The sequence below is a fragment of the Oncorhynchus masou genome, chromosome 24, assembly GCF_036934945.1.
Source record: "Oncorhynchus masou masou isolate Uvic2021 chromosome 24, UVic_Omas_1.1, whole genome shotgun sequence".
Taxonomy (NCBI): Eukaryota; Metazoa; Chordata; class Actinopteri; order Salmoniformes; family Salmonidae; genus Oncorhynchus; species Oncorhynchus masou.
Window position 1 is genome coordinate 31,923,906 of NC_088235.1, and position 20,256 is coordinate 31,944,161.

General features: G+C 40.0%; 1 protein-coding gene across 2 annotated transcripts in view; it reads left to right on the top strand.

The window, feature by feature from the left end:
• LOC135512049 (calcium-activated potassium channel subunit alpha-1a-like) overlaps positions 1-20,256 on the top strand; it is a 254,936-nt gene that overhangs the window by 201,307 nt on the left and 33,373 nt on the right. Inside the window, exons 19-20 of one of the 2 annotated variants that reach the window (XM_064933655.1) lie at positions 8,540-8,725; positions 16,338-16,431. In XM_064933655.1, coding sequence (XP_064789727.1) covers positions 8,540-8,725; positions 16,338-16,431 — 280 coding nt within the window. The remainder of the gene's footprint in view (positions 1-8,539; positions 8,726-16,337; positions 16,432-20,256) is intronic. The other variant, XM_064933654.1, reaches the window with a different exon arrangement.

Consider the following 20,256-nt stretch of genomic DNA (forward strand, 5'->3'; position numbering starts at 1 on the left):
CATTTGCACGCTATACTCTCAGGTCAAGGAGAACACAAAAAACGTGATGATTGGTAGATTTGTCGACCCTATACATTAGGGTAGATACCCGTCAACCTTAAGTATTTGATGAAGCCAAATATACAATGTAGCCTTAAACGAGTCCAATTACATAACAATTATTTTTCCTGTGGTACAAGATAAAAAAAGAGGGTGCTAGTTAGTACCAATTATATATATATTTTTTTGTCCCTGTAAGGAACCCTTTTTTGGCCTTTTTACATCAGTTCTTTGAATAACTCTTGGTATGTGTATAGTTCTTAATTACTTTGACAGAACCAGAGGGTTCTTCATTACACTGTTCAACAATTTCTGGCAACTGGTTGCAGTGAAAATTCAGTAAATATTCAAAAAGTTGTTGTGTATTTTTAGAGCTTGTTTCAGGTATTATTGCTTTAAGGGACAGTTTGCTGCTTTATTCTGATTTACTTTGGAGTGAACCAAAGATGGCGCCGAAGAACATGGTTGACGTTTTACATTCTCCCAACCAAATGGGCTGTTATGATAGTTTTTTGGGGTTATTGTTTTTACTTATTGTGTACGTAATGTTGGTGCTACTGTCCCTTCTGACCGAAAATAACTTCTGGGCATGAGAACAGTGATTACTCACCACAGACTGGAAGAAAATGTTTTAACGAGTCCGACGAGGAGGATATCTTGCTTTCACTGGAACAGGCCCAGATCCTTACCTCCTTCTGAGAGTCCGTAGGTGAGTGAGTAAACCCCCACTGTCATCCGTTCTTCTTGCTAATGTGCAATCATTGGAAAATAAAATTGATGACCTACGATTAAGATTATCCTACCAACTGGACATCAAAAACTGTAACATCTTATGTTTTACGTGACGTGACAGAACGACGATACGGATAATATAGAGCTAGCAGGATTTTCCATGCACCTGCAGAACAGAGATGCTACCTCTGGTAAGACGAGGAGTGGGGGTGTGTGTCTATTTGTCAATAACAGCTGGTGCGCGATGTCTAATATTAAAGAAGTCTTAAAGAAGTACCTTATGATAAGCTGTAGACCACACTATCTACCAAGAGAGTTCTCATCTATATTATTCGTAGCCGTCTATTTACCACCACAGAACGAGGCTGGCAATAAGACCGCTCTCAACCAACTCTATAAGGCCGTAAGCAAAGAAGAAAATGCTCACCCAGAAGCGGTGCTACTAGTGGCCGGGGACTTTAATGCAGGCAAACTTAAATTCAAATGTGAAATGTCACATGACGTGTTCCAAAAACATGTTTTCAAATGTGAAATGCCACGTGAAGTGTTCCAAAAACACATTTTCACATGTGAAATGTCACGTGAAGTGTTCCAAAAACACGTTTTCAAATGTGAAATGTCACGTGAAGTGTTCCAAAAACACGTTTTCAAATGTGAAATGTCACGTGAAGTGTTTCAAAAACACGTTTTCAAATGTGAAATGTCACGTGAAGTGTTCCAAAAACATGTTTTCAAATGTGAAATGTCACGTGAAGTGTTCCAAAAACACGTTTTCAAATGTGAAATGTCACGTGAAGTGTTTCAAAAACACGTTTTCAAATGTGAAATGTCACGTGAAGTGTTCCAAAAACATGTTTTCAAATGTGAAATGTCACGTGAAGTGTTCCAAAAACACGTTTTCACATGTGAAATGTCACGTGAAGTGTTCCAAAAACACGTTTTCACATGTGAAATGTCACGTGAAGTGTTCCAAAAACACGTTTTCACATGTGAAATGTTACGTGAAGTGTATTCGGGAAGTACACAGAAATTCCAATTAAGATTATTTGGGAATTTGATTCACTTTTTGAATTGACCCCAACATTCGTTAGCACACTTTGGGTGCAACCATAACCAAAGAACACCAACGAAAATTATCAGTGCTTAGGAACACTTGACATTAAGGCCTAGATTCAATCAGATCAAGCATATTGGTGATCCAAGCTGTATCACAACAGGCCGTGATTGGGAGTCCCATAGGGCGGCGCACAATTGGCATCCAGGTTTGGCCAGTGTAGGCCGTCATTGTAAGTAAGAATTTGTTCTTAACTGACTTGCCTAGTTAAATAAAGGTAAAATAAATATGGCGGTGTTGGAGTTTTAACTCATTAGACCTGTCAAATCGGTGAGCGGCAGCTCATGTGGTCATTGTCACAAAGCCACACCCTTCCTAATCACATTAGAATTTCATACTGAGAAAGTGTAGGCTATTTAGAAATAATAAAACTCAAATAAAAATTAAACATTACAATTCTATCAGCCAAATTAAGCTGTAGATTACATAGCACAGTCCGGTGTTCCAAACTACTCTGTGCAGCCAATTGTAATGTCCTCTTTAGGTATAAGGCTGGGAACTGCTTGGGGATTTGACAGCTCTAATGCAGTTCCACCTCCGACACTGCCAAAACAACCACTATGCAGGTGTCCATTAGTGCAGATCTTATAGAATCTAGCCCTGTGTGCATAAATGCTCTTGGCACTTGAACTTGCAACCTTTTGGTCTGAAGTGCATTAATGTCTCTGGAGGGCCACCAGGTGGTTATTTGTGAACATGAACATATCTCCACACACTATCAAATATGAAAGTATGTATGGTTACAGTAGAATGTTGTTCCCTGGTGTACAAAAAGGGTAGATGTGCAGAGAATCTAGTACAATGGTACATTTTTATACCCAATATATTCAATATGGTACTGCATTAGTAACCATGTGGGAGGTGGGAATTTACCAATTGTGAAGTCGGAAATACCAGTTTCAGGTGCATTCAGGTGCTTTAAAGTCATTGGGAAACTGCAATTGGCTAAATGGCCACATTTGACCACTCCCCCAAATATGCTAATGAGCCCCAACCAGTACTTTTCCACCACACAGTGATGGGCAAAAAATTACAAAATACAATTACAAACTTCCATGAAAGTCAATGTTACAAAAATAATCTACAAAATACTTGTATTTTGAAATGTATTTTATTGAAATACATGTAGTTTGTATTTTAAAATACAAAAATACATTTACAAGTAGATGGGCTGTACAGCAACAGCATTCTCATTAACGGTTACAGAAACATTTTACTTGATATGATATGTTGTTGTTTATCTACCCTAGTTGAATGCACTGACTGTACGTCACTCTGGATTGGAGTGTCTGCTAAATTACAAAATGTAATGTAATGTGAATGTAATGTGAAAATGAACCAAAATGAACTGCAAAGCACACTGGGTATTATTATTATTATTGGCCTTATTTTGGGGTAATGGGATACAGTTTAACCTAATTATCCTAACCTGCTACGTTAATTCAATTAACGTGGCCACTGTAGTTCATGTAGCAGACAGTCTTATCCCATAGTGCACCATAGTGCCATCAGAATTCTGATAACAATGCAGGGTGAAAGGTGGCCACAAACTGGTGAACCACTATAAAAAAAAATGGTATAGAAAAGTATTTTATATTTTCAAAATACGAATTACAGCACTCGAAAGTATGTTGTTACAAAATACATTAGAGTATACTTCAGCCCAGAATAGAAAATACTCAGAAGTAATTGACATACATACTTCAAATACATGTAACAGAAATACTGCACATCTCTGCCCTCACCTATATTTGAAAGTGTAATAATGATTGTACCTTATATTCAAGATATAAACTGTACCATGTGAGTTTATATGTGTACCTTTGACTTTATGTACGCCAAGGAACAACACTGTACCTTAACCATACCCTTGTTTTTTGAGTGTGTTAATATATGTAGGTCGTCATCGTAAATAAGAATTTGTTTTTAACTGACTTGCCTAGTTAAATAAAAAATGTAATAAAAAATATGTTCCAAGTAATGAGTATGACCCTGCTGGCACTGCAGAAACATCGATGCATTCCCTACCAAGAGTTTGCAAGTTAAAATCCACAAATGTATACTCTAGTGTCCTTAAGCCCTGCATACTTTTATGTTGATGTTACGTTGGTGTTGATAATTGTACAATTATTTATTTGATTCTGGGCAGCTTTTCCCAAATGTGTTCACAGTACAAAATTATACAAGATTTTACAGTAATTGAAATCAGAATATAGCAGCATACTGTCATTTTATAGAAATAACACTTAAGTTGTTGTGCATGTTTACTTTATTTGTACTGCAACTTTAGGCAACATGCAGAAATGTATTATTGGCAATAAATACATAGCCAATCTCTGCAGTATACTGTCCTTTAACATAACACCTTAATTTAGCTGTAAAATACAGTATCTAGTTTTAGATTTACCGTATTTTAGACAAAAACCTATAGAAGACCATAACACAACATTCTGAGAACATACTAAAAACATAACTGGGGTCATCCCTGAAACAAACTGGGAACGAGACAAAAGCTGCAGAGAACCATGACGGTTTAAATTGAATGAATGTCAATAATGCCTTTTAAAGTATTCTAAATGGCATTTGACATATAGGCTTTCACATGTGCTCAAATGTTGTCACGTGTAATTAATGGTATCACATGTTGAAATGTTGCATTCTCATGTTGTCACATTTATTTCACGTGAAATCATGTTTTCACTTGTAGTTTCATGTTTTCACATGTTGAAATTTTGCATCCCCATGTTGTCACATTTATTTCACATTCATTTCATATGAGATCATGTTCTCACATGTTGTCATGTGTAATTTTATGTTGCCACGTGTTATCTATCACGTCATCACATTAACTTCACATTAAATCACAAGTGATCACAACGGATCATGCGATCACATGTTAAATTCATGTGTTTTTTCCATAAGAGTTCAGGTTACTGTGCATTTTCCAGTAACATAATGGCAGTTGGTCACCAGGTACTGTAGTTCATGTTTATTTTTCAATATTTTACTGTCAGCCTGCTTCAAGTAGTTATTCACAGGAACTGACTGTGGCTGATCTCTGTCACTCTCACTGACCTGATGGTGTGACAGGAAGGTCTGTTTGCGACCAGGTGAGGTCCCAAGTGTGTTCACCACAAAGAATGCTTAGCAGATGTCAACTGATATTACGCTATCTTGTAATCAGAAAAGTCCAGGTAAAGTACAGTAAGTTACTGACAGCTGGTTGACAGTTACAGTACCAGTCAAAAGTTTGGACACCTAGTCATTCAAGGGTTTTTCTTTAATTGTGCTATTGTCTACATCGCAGAATAATAGTGAAGACATCAACATTATGAAATAGCTCATATGGAATTATGTAGTAACCAAAAAAGTGTTAAACAAATCAAAATATATTTAATATATTAGATTCTTCAAAGTAGCCACCCTTACCCTGATGACAGCTTTGCACACTCTTGGCATATTATTATTATTAAAAAAACAATTCCACCTTTATTTAACCAGGTAGGCTATTTGAGAACAAGTTCTCATTTACAACTGCGACCTGGCCAATATAAAGCAAAGCAGTGCGACACAAACAACAACACAGAGTTACACATGGAATAAACAAGCGTACAGTCAATAACACAATAGAGGAAGTCTATATACAGTGTGTGCAAATGTGGTAGGATAAGGGGGGTGAGGCAATAAATAGGCCATAGTGGAGAAATTATTACAGTATGGCAAATTAAACACTGGGGTGATAGATGTGCAGAAGATGAGTGTGAACGTAGCGGTACTGGGGTGCAAAGGAGCAAAATAAATAACAATATGGTGATGAGGTAGTTGGATGGGCTATTTACAGATTGGCTATGTAAAGGTGCAATGATCTGTGAGTTGCTCTGACAGCTGGTGCTTAAAGCTAGTGAGGGAGATATGAGTCTCCAGCTTCAGTGATTTTTTGCAGTTCGCAGCGAGGGCCAGCCAACGAGAGCATACAGGTCGCCGTGGTGGGTAGTATATGGGGCGTTGGTGACAAAACGGATGGCACTGTGATAGACTGCATCCAATTTGCTGAGTAGAGTGTTGGAGGCTATTTTGTAAATGACATCGCCGAAGTCAAGGATCAGTAGGATAGTCATTTTTACGAGGGTATGTTTGGCAGCATGAGTGAAGGATGCTTTGTTGTGAATTAGGAAGCCGATTCCAGATTTAATTTTGGATTTAAATTTTGGAAGGAGAGTTTACAGTCTAACCAAACACCTAGGTATTTGTAGATGCCCTATATTCTAAGTCAGAACCGTCCAGAGTAGTGATGCTGGACTGGTGGGTAGGTGTGGGCAGCTATCGGTTGAAGAGCATGCATTTAGTTTTGCTTGCATTTAAGAGCAGTTGGAGAACACAGAGGCAGTTGGAGGCCTTCTTGATCTAATAGCCCTTACACAGCCTGGAGGTGTGTTTTGGGTTATTGTCCTGTTGAAAAACAAATGATAGTCTCACTAAGCACGAACCAGATTGGATGATGTATTTCTGCAGAATGCTGTGGTAGCCATGCTGGTTAATTGTGCCTAGAATTCAAAATAAATCACAGATAGCGTCATCCAATTTGTAAGTCGCTCTGGATAAGAGCGTCTGCTAAATGACTTAAATGTAAATGTAAATCACAAAAGCCTCCCCACACAATCACACCTCCTCGTCCATGCTTCACAGTGGGAATCACACATGCAGAGATCATCCGTTCACCTACTCTGCGTCTCACAAAGACACAGCAGTTGGAATCAGAAATCAACATTCTACTCATCAGACCAAAGGACAGATTTCCACCGGTCTAATGTCCATTGCTATTGTTCCTTTATCCAAGCAAGTCTCTTCTTCTTATTGGTGTCTTTCAGTAGTGTTTTCTTTGCAGCAATTTGACCATGAAGCCCTGATTCATGAAGTCTCCTCTGAACTGTTGATGTTGAGATGTCTGTTACTTGAACTCTGTGAAGCATTTATTGAGGCTGCAATCTGAAGTGCAGTTAACTCTAATGAACCTATCCTCTGCAGCAGAGGTAACTCTTCCTTTCCTGTGGCGGTCCTCATGAGAGCCAGTTTCATCATAGGGCTTGATGTTTTTTGTGACTGCACTTGAAGAAACTTTCACGTTTCTTGAAATGTTCCCGGATTGACTGACCTTCATGTCTTAAAGTAATGATGGACTGTCATTTGTCTTTGGTTATTTGAGCTGTTCTTGCCATAATATGGACTTGGTATTTTCCCGAATAGGGCAATCTTCTATATACCACCCCTCACAACACAACTGATTGGCATTAAGAAGGAAAGAAATTCCACCAATTAACTTTTAACAAGGCACACCTGCTAATTGACTTAACTCTTTTTTTTGGTTACTACATGATTCTATATGTTATTTTATAGTTTTGATGTCTTCACTCTTATTCTACAATGTAGAAAATAGTAAAAAATAAAGAAAACCCCCGGAATGAGTAAAAATTAGAGTAACTTTTGAACAGTGTAGTGCTTCATGGCATAAAGGCATTCATGTTGGGGGGAAAGAACAGGATGGTCCTTCACAACCATCACAGCAGTAAAGACCCCTTCCTGAAATGCAAAACAAAAATGTGTTACGCTTATCACCCTCACTCACCCCTGACAAAGAAACGCTCAATAACCTTTTTTAGAGTGTGGTGTTTACATGATGCATATTTGACTTCTGTAGAAAAAGAAGCAGTTCTACTGCAACTAGCCACCAGATGTCCTCCAAACTCTATCAACTAGTAATTGTTACAGCACCCTACCATTTGAAATCTGAAGGTGCCATTTTTTTCTAACCAAAAGTCACTACACCTTCACTTTTTACGAATCCAACAAAGTGAACCCAATTCTTTCCCATGCAGGCCAAACCAGTACCCAGTCCCATCCTCTTACGTGTGTACTGTACTGTATGTGGCTAACATCTCATCCAGTGGCTACATCATGTGAACTTTTCTGAGGATCTATGTCAAGATGACAAAGATATACTGTAGCGTTATAGCTTTCGGCATAACATTGAGATTCCACAGTCCTGCTTTGCTTGGGTTGTCAAATGCTTACAGTTCATGTTCATCACAAAACTGGCAAACTGTTTTATTAAAACCTTTAGGCTGCATACTATATCATGTGATGTACCTTTGGTGTAACTGTGATACTATAACTGTGTATAACTGTGATACACTACACAACGAATACAGTAGCCCATCCACTCACCTTTTATATGCAAGTATTGAGTACAGTGTATTTCACCTCAGGGCATCTATCATCCATGACCTTGAGTGTCATCATTGACCCTTTGATATTTACATCCACTAGTCTCAGAAGATAGCTACTGACTGAAGATCCTCATTTGATGTGCATAAGAACACAAGTTAGCATCAATTAATCTTTTCAAACCAAAGCCCACAATAGGATTGAGCTACATTGGTCAGTTTTAGATTATAGAATAGTAGGACCAGTCAGTGATGTGGTAGTTAGAGTCTGACTCCCCAGCTACTCCCTTCCCAAGTATTCCCCAGCCCCATCCTCCTCCCTAGGTACAGAATAACCTTGTGTTGCCATTAACCTGCTGCCTTTCCTCTCCTCCTCTCATCCTGCCATCCAACCAACCAACCACCCAACCACCCTACCGTCCCATGACTGTAGCCAAGATGTCCGTCTACAAGAGAATGATGCTGGCATGTTGTTTTGATTGCGGCCATTCAGAGTGTGACTGCTCTTGCATGTCAGCCAATGTGCATCATGATAGTAACAGGAAGGACACCCTTCAGCAACGTGGCTTCCCTCTCTCTCCTGTCTCTCTTAATGATTGCTCAACCACTTTAAGTGCCTGTAAGTTGTCAACGTGACACAGCATGTGTTTTCCATGTTCGTGATGTTCACTGTATGTATGTTCATGTGGTACAAAGTCTGGCTCGTTTGTTTTCTGTATGGTTTAAAAGGAATCGATAGTTTAAATATGGCACTTTTGTTAGCTACTGGCGTAATTGTTGGTGGATGTTCGTGTTATGATTTTAGGTATTGTGTAGTGTCTTTGTCCTGCTACTAGTGAAGATGGTAGTTGTCTTCGAGAGCATGCTATGTTAGTCTAGCGTGTGTTGTGCTGGTGTTTCTTCATAGTTTGTGTTTTGGTTTTACTTTAGCGTCAGATAATTTACGGCTTTATTGTTGTTGTTTTAAAAATGTGTAATTTATATGGATTCTTTCAAGATGGGTATGAAATGATGTATCATTATTTTATTGAATTATGAAATGTTTTTAGTTGGTTACAGTACATCTCTTACATTTGAATAAGCTGAGTTTATTGACAAGATTTTAAATCATATTAAGATATTTTGGATGGACATAACCAATTCTCCTTGCCTTTATTATTTGGACATTGTTGAAGGGTTTCATAATGCTGTGGCCTATGTGGTACATTTACTAGTGACCTGGATCACTCATCACTGAGATGCTTTAAGAGCCGGGGCTGTAAGACACACAACCCAGCCTGCCAAGAAACAAGCCCCTACAGACAGGGACACTGACATGGAGCCAAGGGAGCTTTGTCTCTGGTAACTCAGGCCCCTACAGACAGAGATACAGACATGGAGCCAAGGGAGCTTTGTTCCTGATAACTCAGGCATTTTATATCTCTCTGAGGTGTCGGGGCATGACATCATTACCCGACACTAGTGCATGTTGTTGTTTGTGTCGGGGGAAAATAAGTCCTGAGAAGAGCAGAATATGCAATGTGTTACATGTTACTTTGATATATTAAGTCAGTCCAAATTTGTTTAAGCAAACGTCTTTTAATCAAAAGCAGATCTGCAGCACATAGTTACATCTCTGGGCCTATCCTCTCCCCTCCAGCTGCATCATGTCTTCCAGGGCTGTTGTGGATGTGACCAGTTGACTAGCTGTAGTCTGGCTGCATGGATAAGATAGCAGAGAATACTCCAGAGTCGCTGTCTACACGGTGTGCGGCATGCTGAGGGCAGGGACTTACGCGGGCTGACATGGAAATTATGTTTGCATTTTCTTTTTTTTTGGAGTGCTACCGGTTGTCATGAAACTCAGGGTGACAGTTCCTAACCACTAGGCAACCCAGAGCACCTTTGCTCCCCTCTCTCGCTCCCTTCCTCTCACTCTCTTCTCTCCCCATCTCTCGCTCCCCCCCCCCCCACAGCCCCCTCTCTCCTCCTTTCTCTCTCCTTTCCTCTCCCTCACTTCCTTTCTCACCATCTCTCTCTCTCTCCTCCCCAAAGGCCCCCTCTCTCCTCCTCTCTCTCTCCCTTCCTCTCCCTCTCTTCTCTCCCTCTTTCCCCATTTCTCGGTCCCTCTCGCCACCCCCCCCCCCCCCTCGCTGGGGGACAGATGCTAGTCTCTTAGTCCTGTGCCGGGCCGATCGCAGGCGACAGATGCCAGGACCAGCATGCTCCCTGGTTGAACATGTCCTGTCACAGTCCTGCCTTTAGCCCAAAGCCTGACCTTTATATTGTACTATACAGGAATGGGGATTCAATGCGTAAGGTACTTATGAACATGTACTTTCTCTGGGTCCAAAAGCCGAATCACTGACTCACAGAAAGTAACTTCCATGCATCCAGATGTTCCCAGGCAGTCCTGTGGAACCGGGGATATCCCTAGCGGGGAAAAGGGAAAGCCTTTCCTTTGTAAATGTAGACCATTCTGCTATAGGCCTCTGTCATCGATGTATGCTGTATTGTATATGCAGTAACTACAGCTACGTTGCGCTGTAACAATACGGTTTATCATTTTAAGTTAACCATTCATAATTTCAGCTTGCTGACGGCATCACCGCAAATCATTGAAACATTCTTCTTTTTCTTAATATTTTTTTCTATTTTCCATTGCTTTGTCTATATGGTCTTCAAGGCACACCACACCAGTGGTGTCTTAAAGAGATTCAACCCAACAGCGGCTTTCTAACCAACATTGTAGCCTTCAGTTTTGACCTGTATTATTATCCTATATAATTTGCTCTCATTGCAACAACCCTGTAACCTCTCATTGTATCTGCATTTTTCTCAGCAAAAAATAACTATAACGGATATATCAAATCAAGTAAGTTTTGATTTCAATTTATGTTTTGATTTGTTTCTTAAGTCATTAACCCCCCTCCCAGTCCCCTGTCCATTCCCTGCCGCCATCCTTCTGACTGTGTCTACCTCATATTTTCCTGTTTGCTCGTCAGTAGGGTTGGGGTCAATTCCATTTCAATTAATTTAATTAATTCAGGAAGTACACTTAAATTACAATTCCAGTTTTCCTTAATGGTTATTTTTCTAATGGGAGAAAAATTGGAATTGGAATTCCAGTTTACTTCCTGGATTGACTGCATTAAATATAAATAAAAATGTGTTCTTAACTACTTGCTTAGTCAAATAAAGGTAAATATATATATATATATATATATATATATATATATATAATATATATATATATTACCTCAACCCTGCTTGTCAGCCACTCCTGTGTTTCACTGCTCAATAATCCCACATCCTCAACCACTGACGTTGATAAAGCGACTATGTAGTATGTCCCTCTGGACTGGGTTGTGTATCTTTGGGAGGGGGGCTTGTGTCTGTCTGATGTTGCCCTGTGATAAAAACATTGCTGTACAGTAAGCTTAACATGGTACATGAGGCAAATTAACTTTGACATTTTATTGTATCACTTTATTTATTGATTTAAAAATATTTATTTGTGGAAAGTACAGACCGATACCTGTTTTTCAGTTTTATATTCCAATACTATGTTTCATTAAGTATTAGTTGTAATTTGAGCAGTAGATGGTGCTACGGCTCTAAGGTATCTCTGGAGTTCACTGGACTGTAGAGTATAGCACTCTAGTTCTCAGATAACACTTATGTCTGGAGAATTTCAAGAGAGCTTGGAAATAGCTATTGGATCAATTGTTTTCATTGGGAGGGGGGGTTGACAATGAGAACACATAATCTTCTACATTATTTAGGAGGGGTATAGTGCAGTGAGAAAATATTACTATAGACCATCTACAGAGTTGAGGGCCCTAGACAATGATTTATACATACACTAGATGACTGATAGGGGGCGCTGTGTTGAAACCGCTGTGCCTCCATCTTTCCAGTCCCCCACCATTGTTAAACATTTTTTGGAAGCTATAGAAATGTTATTTTGGAAGCTATAGAAGTTATAAATGACTATATTCATCTTTGCCAAGTGAATTCTATTACAGACAGCTTAATGCATACTTTCAATCATGTTATGTGAGCTAAAAAAATAAATGTATATATATATATATATATAAACCTTTTCCTTAAAGTATAATTTTGAGGTTACTAATATTACTGTCCCCACTACAACAACACAAATATTTAAATACATGTACATCCTTGAAACATTTAATTAAAATACTGTAGAATTACATTAATGTCCTATGGAGGACTGCTCCTACTGGGTAGTGCCAATACCGACTGGTGTCTTCAAAGGCTCTCATTGGCCAATACATAGAATCAGCAATCCAGGGCAAATATTTTACAGTGCATTCGGAAAGTATTCTGACCCCTTCACTTTTTCCACATTTTGTTACGATACATTCTTATCCTGAAATGTATTAAACATCCTCATCGATCTAAACACAATACCCCATAATTACAAAGCAAAAACAGGTTTTTAGAAATGTCTGCAAATGTATTACAAATAAAAAACAGATACCATACTTACATAAGTATTCAGCCTTTCAGAATGCACTGAACATCATTGGTCCTAGATAACCAGCCCATCTGCCACAATGTGTTGTCCCTGCTGTAAAGCTGTGTGGGTTTGACGTGGGACAGATGAATGCAGGAGGTTTGGGGCTGGGATGGTAATGTATTAGACAGCTGACCAGTTAAATAATCATCTCTACACCCTGGCTTCACTGGCTTCTGTTCCCAGCTAGCTTTGGGCGAGGTGGAAATATCTTCCTCCTGATGGTATTGTTAGATTTGAGTCATATTTACAATTTTTGTCTATTTTAAACACTAGGAAATTAGATAAGTAAATAAACAAATGAACAGCTTTGATTAGGGATTAAAATAGTTGATTTATTAGATTTATTGTGATAAACTACGTTTAGTTCTTCCTCATTCAGCATTATGCTATTTTTCCTTTTTAGACACTGATTGTAAATGTCCGTTGTCATGCCGTTGTTCTTATCGTGCAACAATCCAAGTAACACCTGAAAGCCCTGCTTAATTAATTCATGTTTATTATGAATATCAAAGTAAATGTCATATCTAACATTTCATTTTAAGAGTCTACTGGTTAAGTGGTGTTTAATAACAATGAGATCCTTAATTATTTAACTGTTAGTATTCTTGTGCCATATCCCGTACTTAAAATAATAATGAATGACACGACTGTGAACAACAACAAAAGAATCCACTGATATCCAACCCATTATTAAAGAAATTGAAAATCAACCCCATAGTTACTCATTTGAGGACAAACTACATTTCATAAACTGTGATTATTGTTATTTGCTCATTTTCATTATTTTCTATTTGGCAGTTAAAGACAACACCCTTATCAAAAGGTCAACCTATCAGAACAAGTCTATTAAATTGAACCACAACTCCACGTCCAACGCGACCCACCATAAAGTAGCAACGCCCCACAGTGGAGTAGTACTGCCTGGCTCTGGGTCCGGCTCTGGGTCAGTTCCTCTAGTCAACAACCGTAAAGGAAGCCTGCAGCCTTCCAGGGGGCCCTCAGTGCTGAGGCGTAGCCTCCTGGGTTCCAGAGAGCTGGTCGAGGTGGCGAGGGGACCAGTTGGACCTGGGGGGCTGGCAGCAGAGGAGGCCAGCAGGCTCCTGAGGGCACGCAGCCTGCCAGTGAAATACAGATACCAGCCCAGTCACTCTAGTAATGCCACCCTGCTCAATATGAGACACTGTACATGTAAGAAGCCCTCTCACATAGAACCACAGCATGGTGTGACTAGCTAGGCAAAAGTAACTGCTCACCACTACTAGATAACAACACACAGGTGCATGTGTTTGAGACCGTGGCTGGGGTTCCATGAAGAGATTGCAAGCCCCCTCGTGTTGCCCTTCCTTGCGGCACGGTGTGGCTAGGCTAGCTAGGCCTGGCTCAACAATACTAGCTAGCATCATAACGCATGTGTTTGTGAGTGAGGCTGTTGCTAGGCTCTAGTGGAGGGGTTGCAAGCCCCCTTTGCGTTTCGCCTCTGTGCGGCACAGTGTGGCTAGGCTAGCTAGGCCCTGCACAACAGCTAACGTCACAACACATGTGTTTGTGACTGAAGCTAAGGCTGCTGTACTGCTGGGGTGGAGTGGAGTGGTTGCATGTGTAGCATTCCTTACTAATGACCCAGTGTGTGCAGCTGTCAGCTGGGAGCTATTAAATATTGAACAAACTGACTGAGGAAGATGTGAACAAACGACCAGCCATCTCCAGCAGTGTGTATGTGTGTCTGTGTGTGGGTGAGCAGCATCCCACTCTGCTGAAAGCCCCTTACTTACAGTGCTTCGTCCCTGTTTCCATTATGCTGTCGTAGGTAGGCATGCCAGCAGCGTTGAAATTGAACGTGTAGCCCAACTTCAAAGGACCAAGATATTTGAGATGTTATTCATTTGAATGTAGGAGTTACATTCTAGATTCCTTTGTAAAAGAAGGTCAGGTTGAAACATGTTGTGTCATGTTGACAGTCTGAAACACCATTTAAAACCACTTAGCTGCTTCTCCTGGTTTTGTCTGAGTGTGTCCCAAACGACACCCTATTCCCTAGTGTACTACTATGGGCCCTGATCAAAAGTAGTGCACTATATAGGGAATAGCGTGCCATTTGGGACATTATCCTGGTTTTGTATATCTAACTCGTTATAACTCAACATGGCTGCTAACATGGCTAGTTGTGTGTTAAAGATAAGTGAATAGAAACGCTAACATGCAATGAGAGGATTTTAGTAACAGTCTTAGTTAGAAGCTGTCAACTTGCTGTTTTTCTTCAATTTTATTTTCACTCAACTGGCACAGAGGAGCTGTTTTTTCTTTATTTTTTGTGTATAAATGTGATATCAGCTAAATTAATTTCTACTCGAGGGTGAAACTTGTAATTTATTTTTCCGCAAAGAGAAGAGCCTGGGTCAGTGCATGTAGTTTCACGTAGTGTTAAAAGACAATGTCCAAGGGGAAGCTGAGCGGTGGATAAATCATACTGGCACTCAGACAAACCTAATTACACGAGCCAAGGGCATCGCAGTCAATGTCGTCAGGCCCCGAGACGAGAGGAAACTAAAGACCAGCCACCTCAGATGCATTCAGACATTGGAACAAAGGGGCCATATTTCCGATGTCATCTCCGTGATATTTATGCTTTATTATCTTAATTAGATGAACGAACATTGTGAGTGATTTTCATAGCCGGCAGTAGAAGCATCTTAAGTGTTTCTAATATAATGAGTAGTCGCTAAAGGGACATGGCCATATGGAATTTTAAATAATATTTGCCTATACTTGGTTAATGCATGTGTTAGTCAGTCACACCCTCTTAGTGATACTAGGGGCTCGATTCAATCCGTATTGCTGAAGTTCAGCACTATAACACGATTGATTTCCGATTAAGCTATCATATGCAGTGTTTACTGTGAATGCAGTCTCCGCTAACTCGGGAACATTGCCTTTAAATTTCTATTACGCTATGGATTTAATCGAGCCCTTGTTGGTTGATTCCATACTGCATTTTTAAACTACAATGATTCAGAAATTGTTTGCTTTATGAGGATAATTACAATTTGTATATTTCTAAATAACGTGAACAAGATGTGCAAGTAGAAACGTTTGACAAGGAAAAGAGAAGGTATCATTTGTAATTGCCCTTCTAGTGTGGGCTTGGTTTTCATGGTGATTCTTGTACAGTACTGTATTGTACAATTTTTGTCATATAATATTCTATGCACAGTATGAAAGCTACAGTAAGTGCTAAAATGAGCACTTATCAAAGTGTTACAGCAAGTCTGTTTTTACAAAAAAATTATTTTACAGTAAGTCAGTTTTACAGTAAGTCAGTGATACATTATTTCAGCAGCATGATGGGGATGGCACTACAGCATGTTGGATCATTATGTTCACACACACGGACAATGTGCACCTGCATTTTGGTTGAGTTGCATTTTGGGGATTTTGGACTCTTTGTCAAACATATCAGGTTGTACTTGCATACCATGCGCCCTCCTGTCTTGTCCTTACCCCACCCCACCCTTTCCTCACTCCTTGCTCACCTGCTGGTCTCCCATTCCTTATTCTAACCTCTCTCTTTGGGATCTTCTCTGACTTTTGAACTGATTGTGTTGTCTTGGTGTTGTTACTTACAGTACATACAGTAAATGTATGATTTACTATAAGTGTTGTCACTCAGCCATTCCTTTGTTCCTCACACTCTTGTCTGTGCTTGCAGTCGAAGAGGAGCAGTATTCGACACTGTCGCCTAAAAAGAAACAACGTAATGGAGACACAAGGAACTCACCCAACGGTTCACCAAAAATGATGAGGTAGGACAACAGTTTCAAGAGAGCACTATATATCAGTAATATTATTTTCTATTTCTTTAACCTAACAACTGTGATGATACGTGTTGCATGGAATTAGCCATAGAAAAAGAAGGGACAGAACTCTCTAACGCCGAAGCATTTTTACTCTGTCAGTTCATCAGCGGTTAATGACCGACCATGATAATCTGTTTGAGAAATACTCTAGTTTTAAGGCCTCAACTGTCACCCTCCTAGTCCCATCCACATGTACTGGAGTCTTTAAACAGCAGTGACACTAATGACATCACCAACCAATCAGAGAGGCTCCTGTGGTTCTATCGCCTGGGGCTACTCCTCTATTGTAGCGATCCCTTTGAGTTCTATTTTTGGTTTATAAGGCCACGAGTGATGTGCACCATCACCATCCAAACTGAAAATCAAATGCTACCTTGCTTTTATCTTGTCCCATGGAATTAAATGAGTGTTTATTGATTTTGACGGGTGATAGGGACTGTTATTCAACACAAGGCCATTAGAGGGAATAGAAGAATCCTTATCATTAAAGGGGAAAGGTAATAGATGGACCAGGTCAGAGAGAAGTCACACAGCAGTGTATGGAACAACTCCAAACCTCTCTGTATAAAACATGATGTAATTCTACTTACTACTCTATATACTTGTGTAAAAGTAAGTTGAATTGAAGGTACTTCCGAGCAAGTTATTATACTACTACACTTTACAGTTACCCACAAACATTTGTTCACCCTCTTACATGAGGAAATCACCTTTGTGCAGAAAACTAAGGAGTGTCCCTGTTTTACATCATTTACACATGTTTTCTTTGACCTGTTTGACTGGACATTTTTCTTAGCAGGCATTTGCCCTCTTTTGATTTGCTTCAAAGTGGTGTCAGAGCTTTACAGTACCACTTTAGGAGGTTTCCCTGGCTCCTGGGAAGGTAGTTGAAGACCTGGTGATCTGTAATGTTACTCAGACTAAGGCCTTTTCATGTTATAGCCCTTAGCTAAATGGACGCTAACGCACCAGACTCACATCAAAGTGTGTAATGCACAGTGTTTATTTTGTATACAGCAGTACTGTGTGTCTTAGCCAATTTCCCCCTTAGGGGACATTGAAGTTTATCCTATCGTATCCTCCTCCTCTGTTGGTCATGTTAATACTGCTGGATATACAGGTGGATCTGATCTTTCATATATGAACTACTTGGTGCATCGCCTGACTGCCTGGCTGTATGCGCTGTGGAGAAGAGGGGATTGTTTGGGTTAGCCTCAGGGATACTTTATTTCTACAAGCGGAGAAAAAAAACATCTGGTTATGTATACTATATCAAATGTGTTTTCTACAGGACCTGGGGGCCCCACGGGCCCTGTAAATAAGTAATGATCAACAGATTGGCTGTGGGTTTTTGAAAAGCATGCCTTTGTCAGTTTGTATGATGGGGGGAGCATTTTCAAAGCCATCGCCTGCTTTCATTGCCTGCTGGAGTGGAGCGGGACAGAGTGTCCACCCACAGCTAGGAGCTGCTGTAGCTACATTACTCTTATTAAAGGGAATGCTGGAAGAGGAAATTTGACACAAATAAAATGCTTCTAGCAGAGTTTCTTCTCAGTTGAGCTGTCAACTCCTATGCTCTAGAATTCATTGATTTTATATGCTACTGATGTATTATCTTTCATGTTGAAAGTGAATCTAAATTAATCAATCACTGTGATGGCTTACAAGTTAAGCAGGAGAAATATTACTAATTAGAATGTAAAAATAAAACCACCCTAAACTTTGCTTGGTTCACGGGTGGATCTGAAACCTATGGCATTCATAAAGATTTCGACTCTGCTAAATCTACACAGTGTAAATAATTTAACCCATAGCCTACAGTATGTGTTGATGAAAGCAATCAGCTGTGGAGATCCTAGGAGATATAGGATGCATCTCAAATGCAACCCTATTTTCTAAGTACAGAGTACCCTTCATTTTGGTCAATAGTAACACACTATGTAGGGAATATGGTGCCATTTGGGATGCAGTCATGGTGATATAGTCATCTCCTGATGATGGCAGAGAGAGAATGTGACATGTCACTGAAGTAACAAGTCACACCTCACCTCCTCTTCCACTATCCTCCTTGACGATTTCCTCCTCGCTGAAATTAACACCATTTCCATACCTCTTGATGGGCCATGAGACACATCTAATTGTGGAAAGTCACAAAGCATTTGCTTATACCCGTCTGCACCGTGACACCCATGTCATGTTGGGTACATCGTGGCTGAGGTGAGTGGCGGTGTAGGCTAGTGACAGGCAGCCAGGCCGTCATGGTTGACAGTGTTTGCTTCCCAAATGGCACCTTATTCCCTACATAGTGCACTACTAATGATCAGAGCCTCATGGGCCCTGGTCAAAAGTAACGCACTATATATAGGGAATAGAGTGCCATTTGGAATGCACAGAGTGTGTCTGTGAGACTGAGAGATAGCTATCTTGGCAGACAGTCTCTGCCTCAATCACCAGTCATGGTGGGGAGTGGAGATTGAAGTGACAGGCCTCCACTGAGTGAGTGGTGAAACATGCAGCTCGTAAGGAAATATTTAGCTGGGTGTAAAAGCACTAAATGCTTTCACTCTTATTAGCACCTGTTCTGGTCTTTCTTTCAACTTCCTACAGATTATTAAGAACACAACATGCAAGTCAGGTCGTCATTGTGAATAAGAATTTGTTCTTAATTGACCTGCCTGGTAAAATAAAAAAATGTATAAGGTAAATTGATAATGTTAGATCAGCCCAGCCAAAATGTACATATGAAGGAGCTAATGGTTTATACTTTGAACTAGAGGTATATCCACATGCAGGCAACTACTCAGAATAAATTATAAAATAAATTGAGATAACCAATTGCTAATAGTAGTGGTTATTTCTGATGATCAGCCATTGTGAGAACTTGGCATATTTCATAAATGTTATTGTCTTAAATGATCTGTTCAACATACACTACATGACCAAAAGTATGTATCGTCGAACATCTCATTCCAAAATTCTTGACATTAATATGGAGTTGGTCCTCACTTTTCTGTTATAACAGCCGCCACTCTTCTAGGAATGCTTTCCGCTACATGTTGGAACATTGCTGCGGGGACTTGCTTCCACTCAGCCACAAGAGCATTAGTGGGGTTGGACACTGATGTTGGGAGATTAGGCCTGGCTCGTAGTCGGCGTTCCAATTCATCCCAAAGGTGTTCGATGGGGTTGAGGTCAGGGATCTGTGCAAGCCAGTCAAGTCCTTCCTCACTGATCTCAACAAACCATTTCTGTATGGACCACGCTTTGTGCATGGGGGTATTGCCACAACGTTAGTAGTACAGAATTGTCTATAATTTCATTGTATATTCTAGCGTTAAGATTTCTTGTGTGGCCTACCACTTCACAGCTGAGCCGTTGTTGCTCCTAGACGTTTCCACTTCACAATAACAGCACTTACAGTTGACCGGGGCAGCTCCATGGCAGAAATGTAAAACCTGACTTGTTGGAAGGTGGCATCCTATGACAGTGCCACAGTGAAAGTCACTGAGCTTTTTAGTAAGGCCAATCTACTGCCAATGTTTGTCTATGGAGATTGCATGGCTGTATGCTCGTTTCTATACACCTGTCAGCATAGGGTGTGGCTGAAATAGCCGAATCCACTCATTTGAATGTCCACATACTTTTGTACATACAGTACCTGTACAAAGTTTGGACACACTTACTCATTCAAGGGTTTTTCTTTATTTTTACTATTTTTCTACATTGTAGAATAATAGTGAAAGCATCAAAACTATGAAATAACACATATGG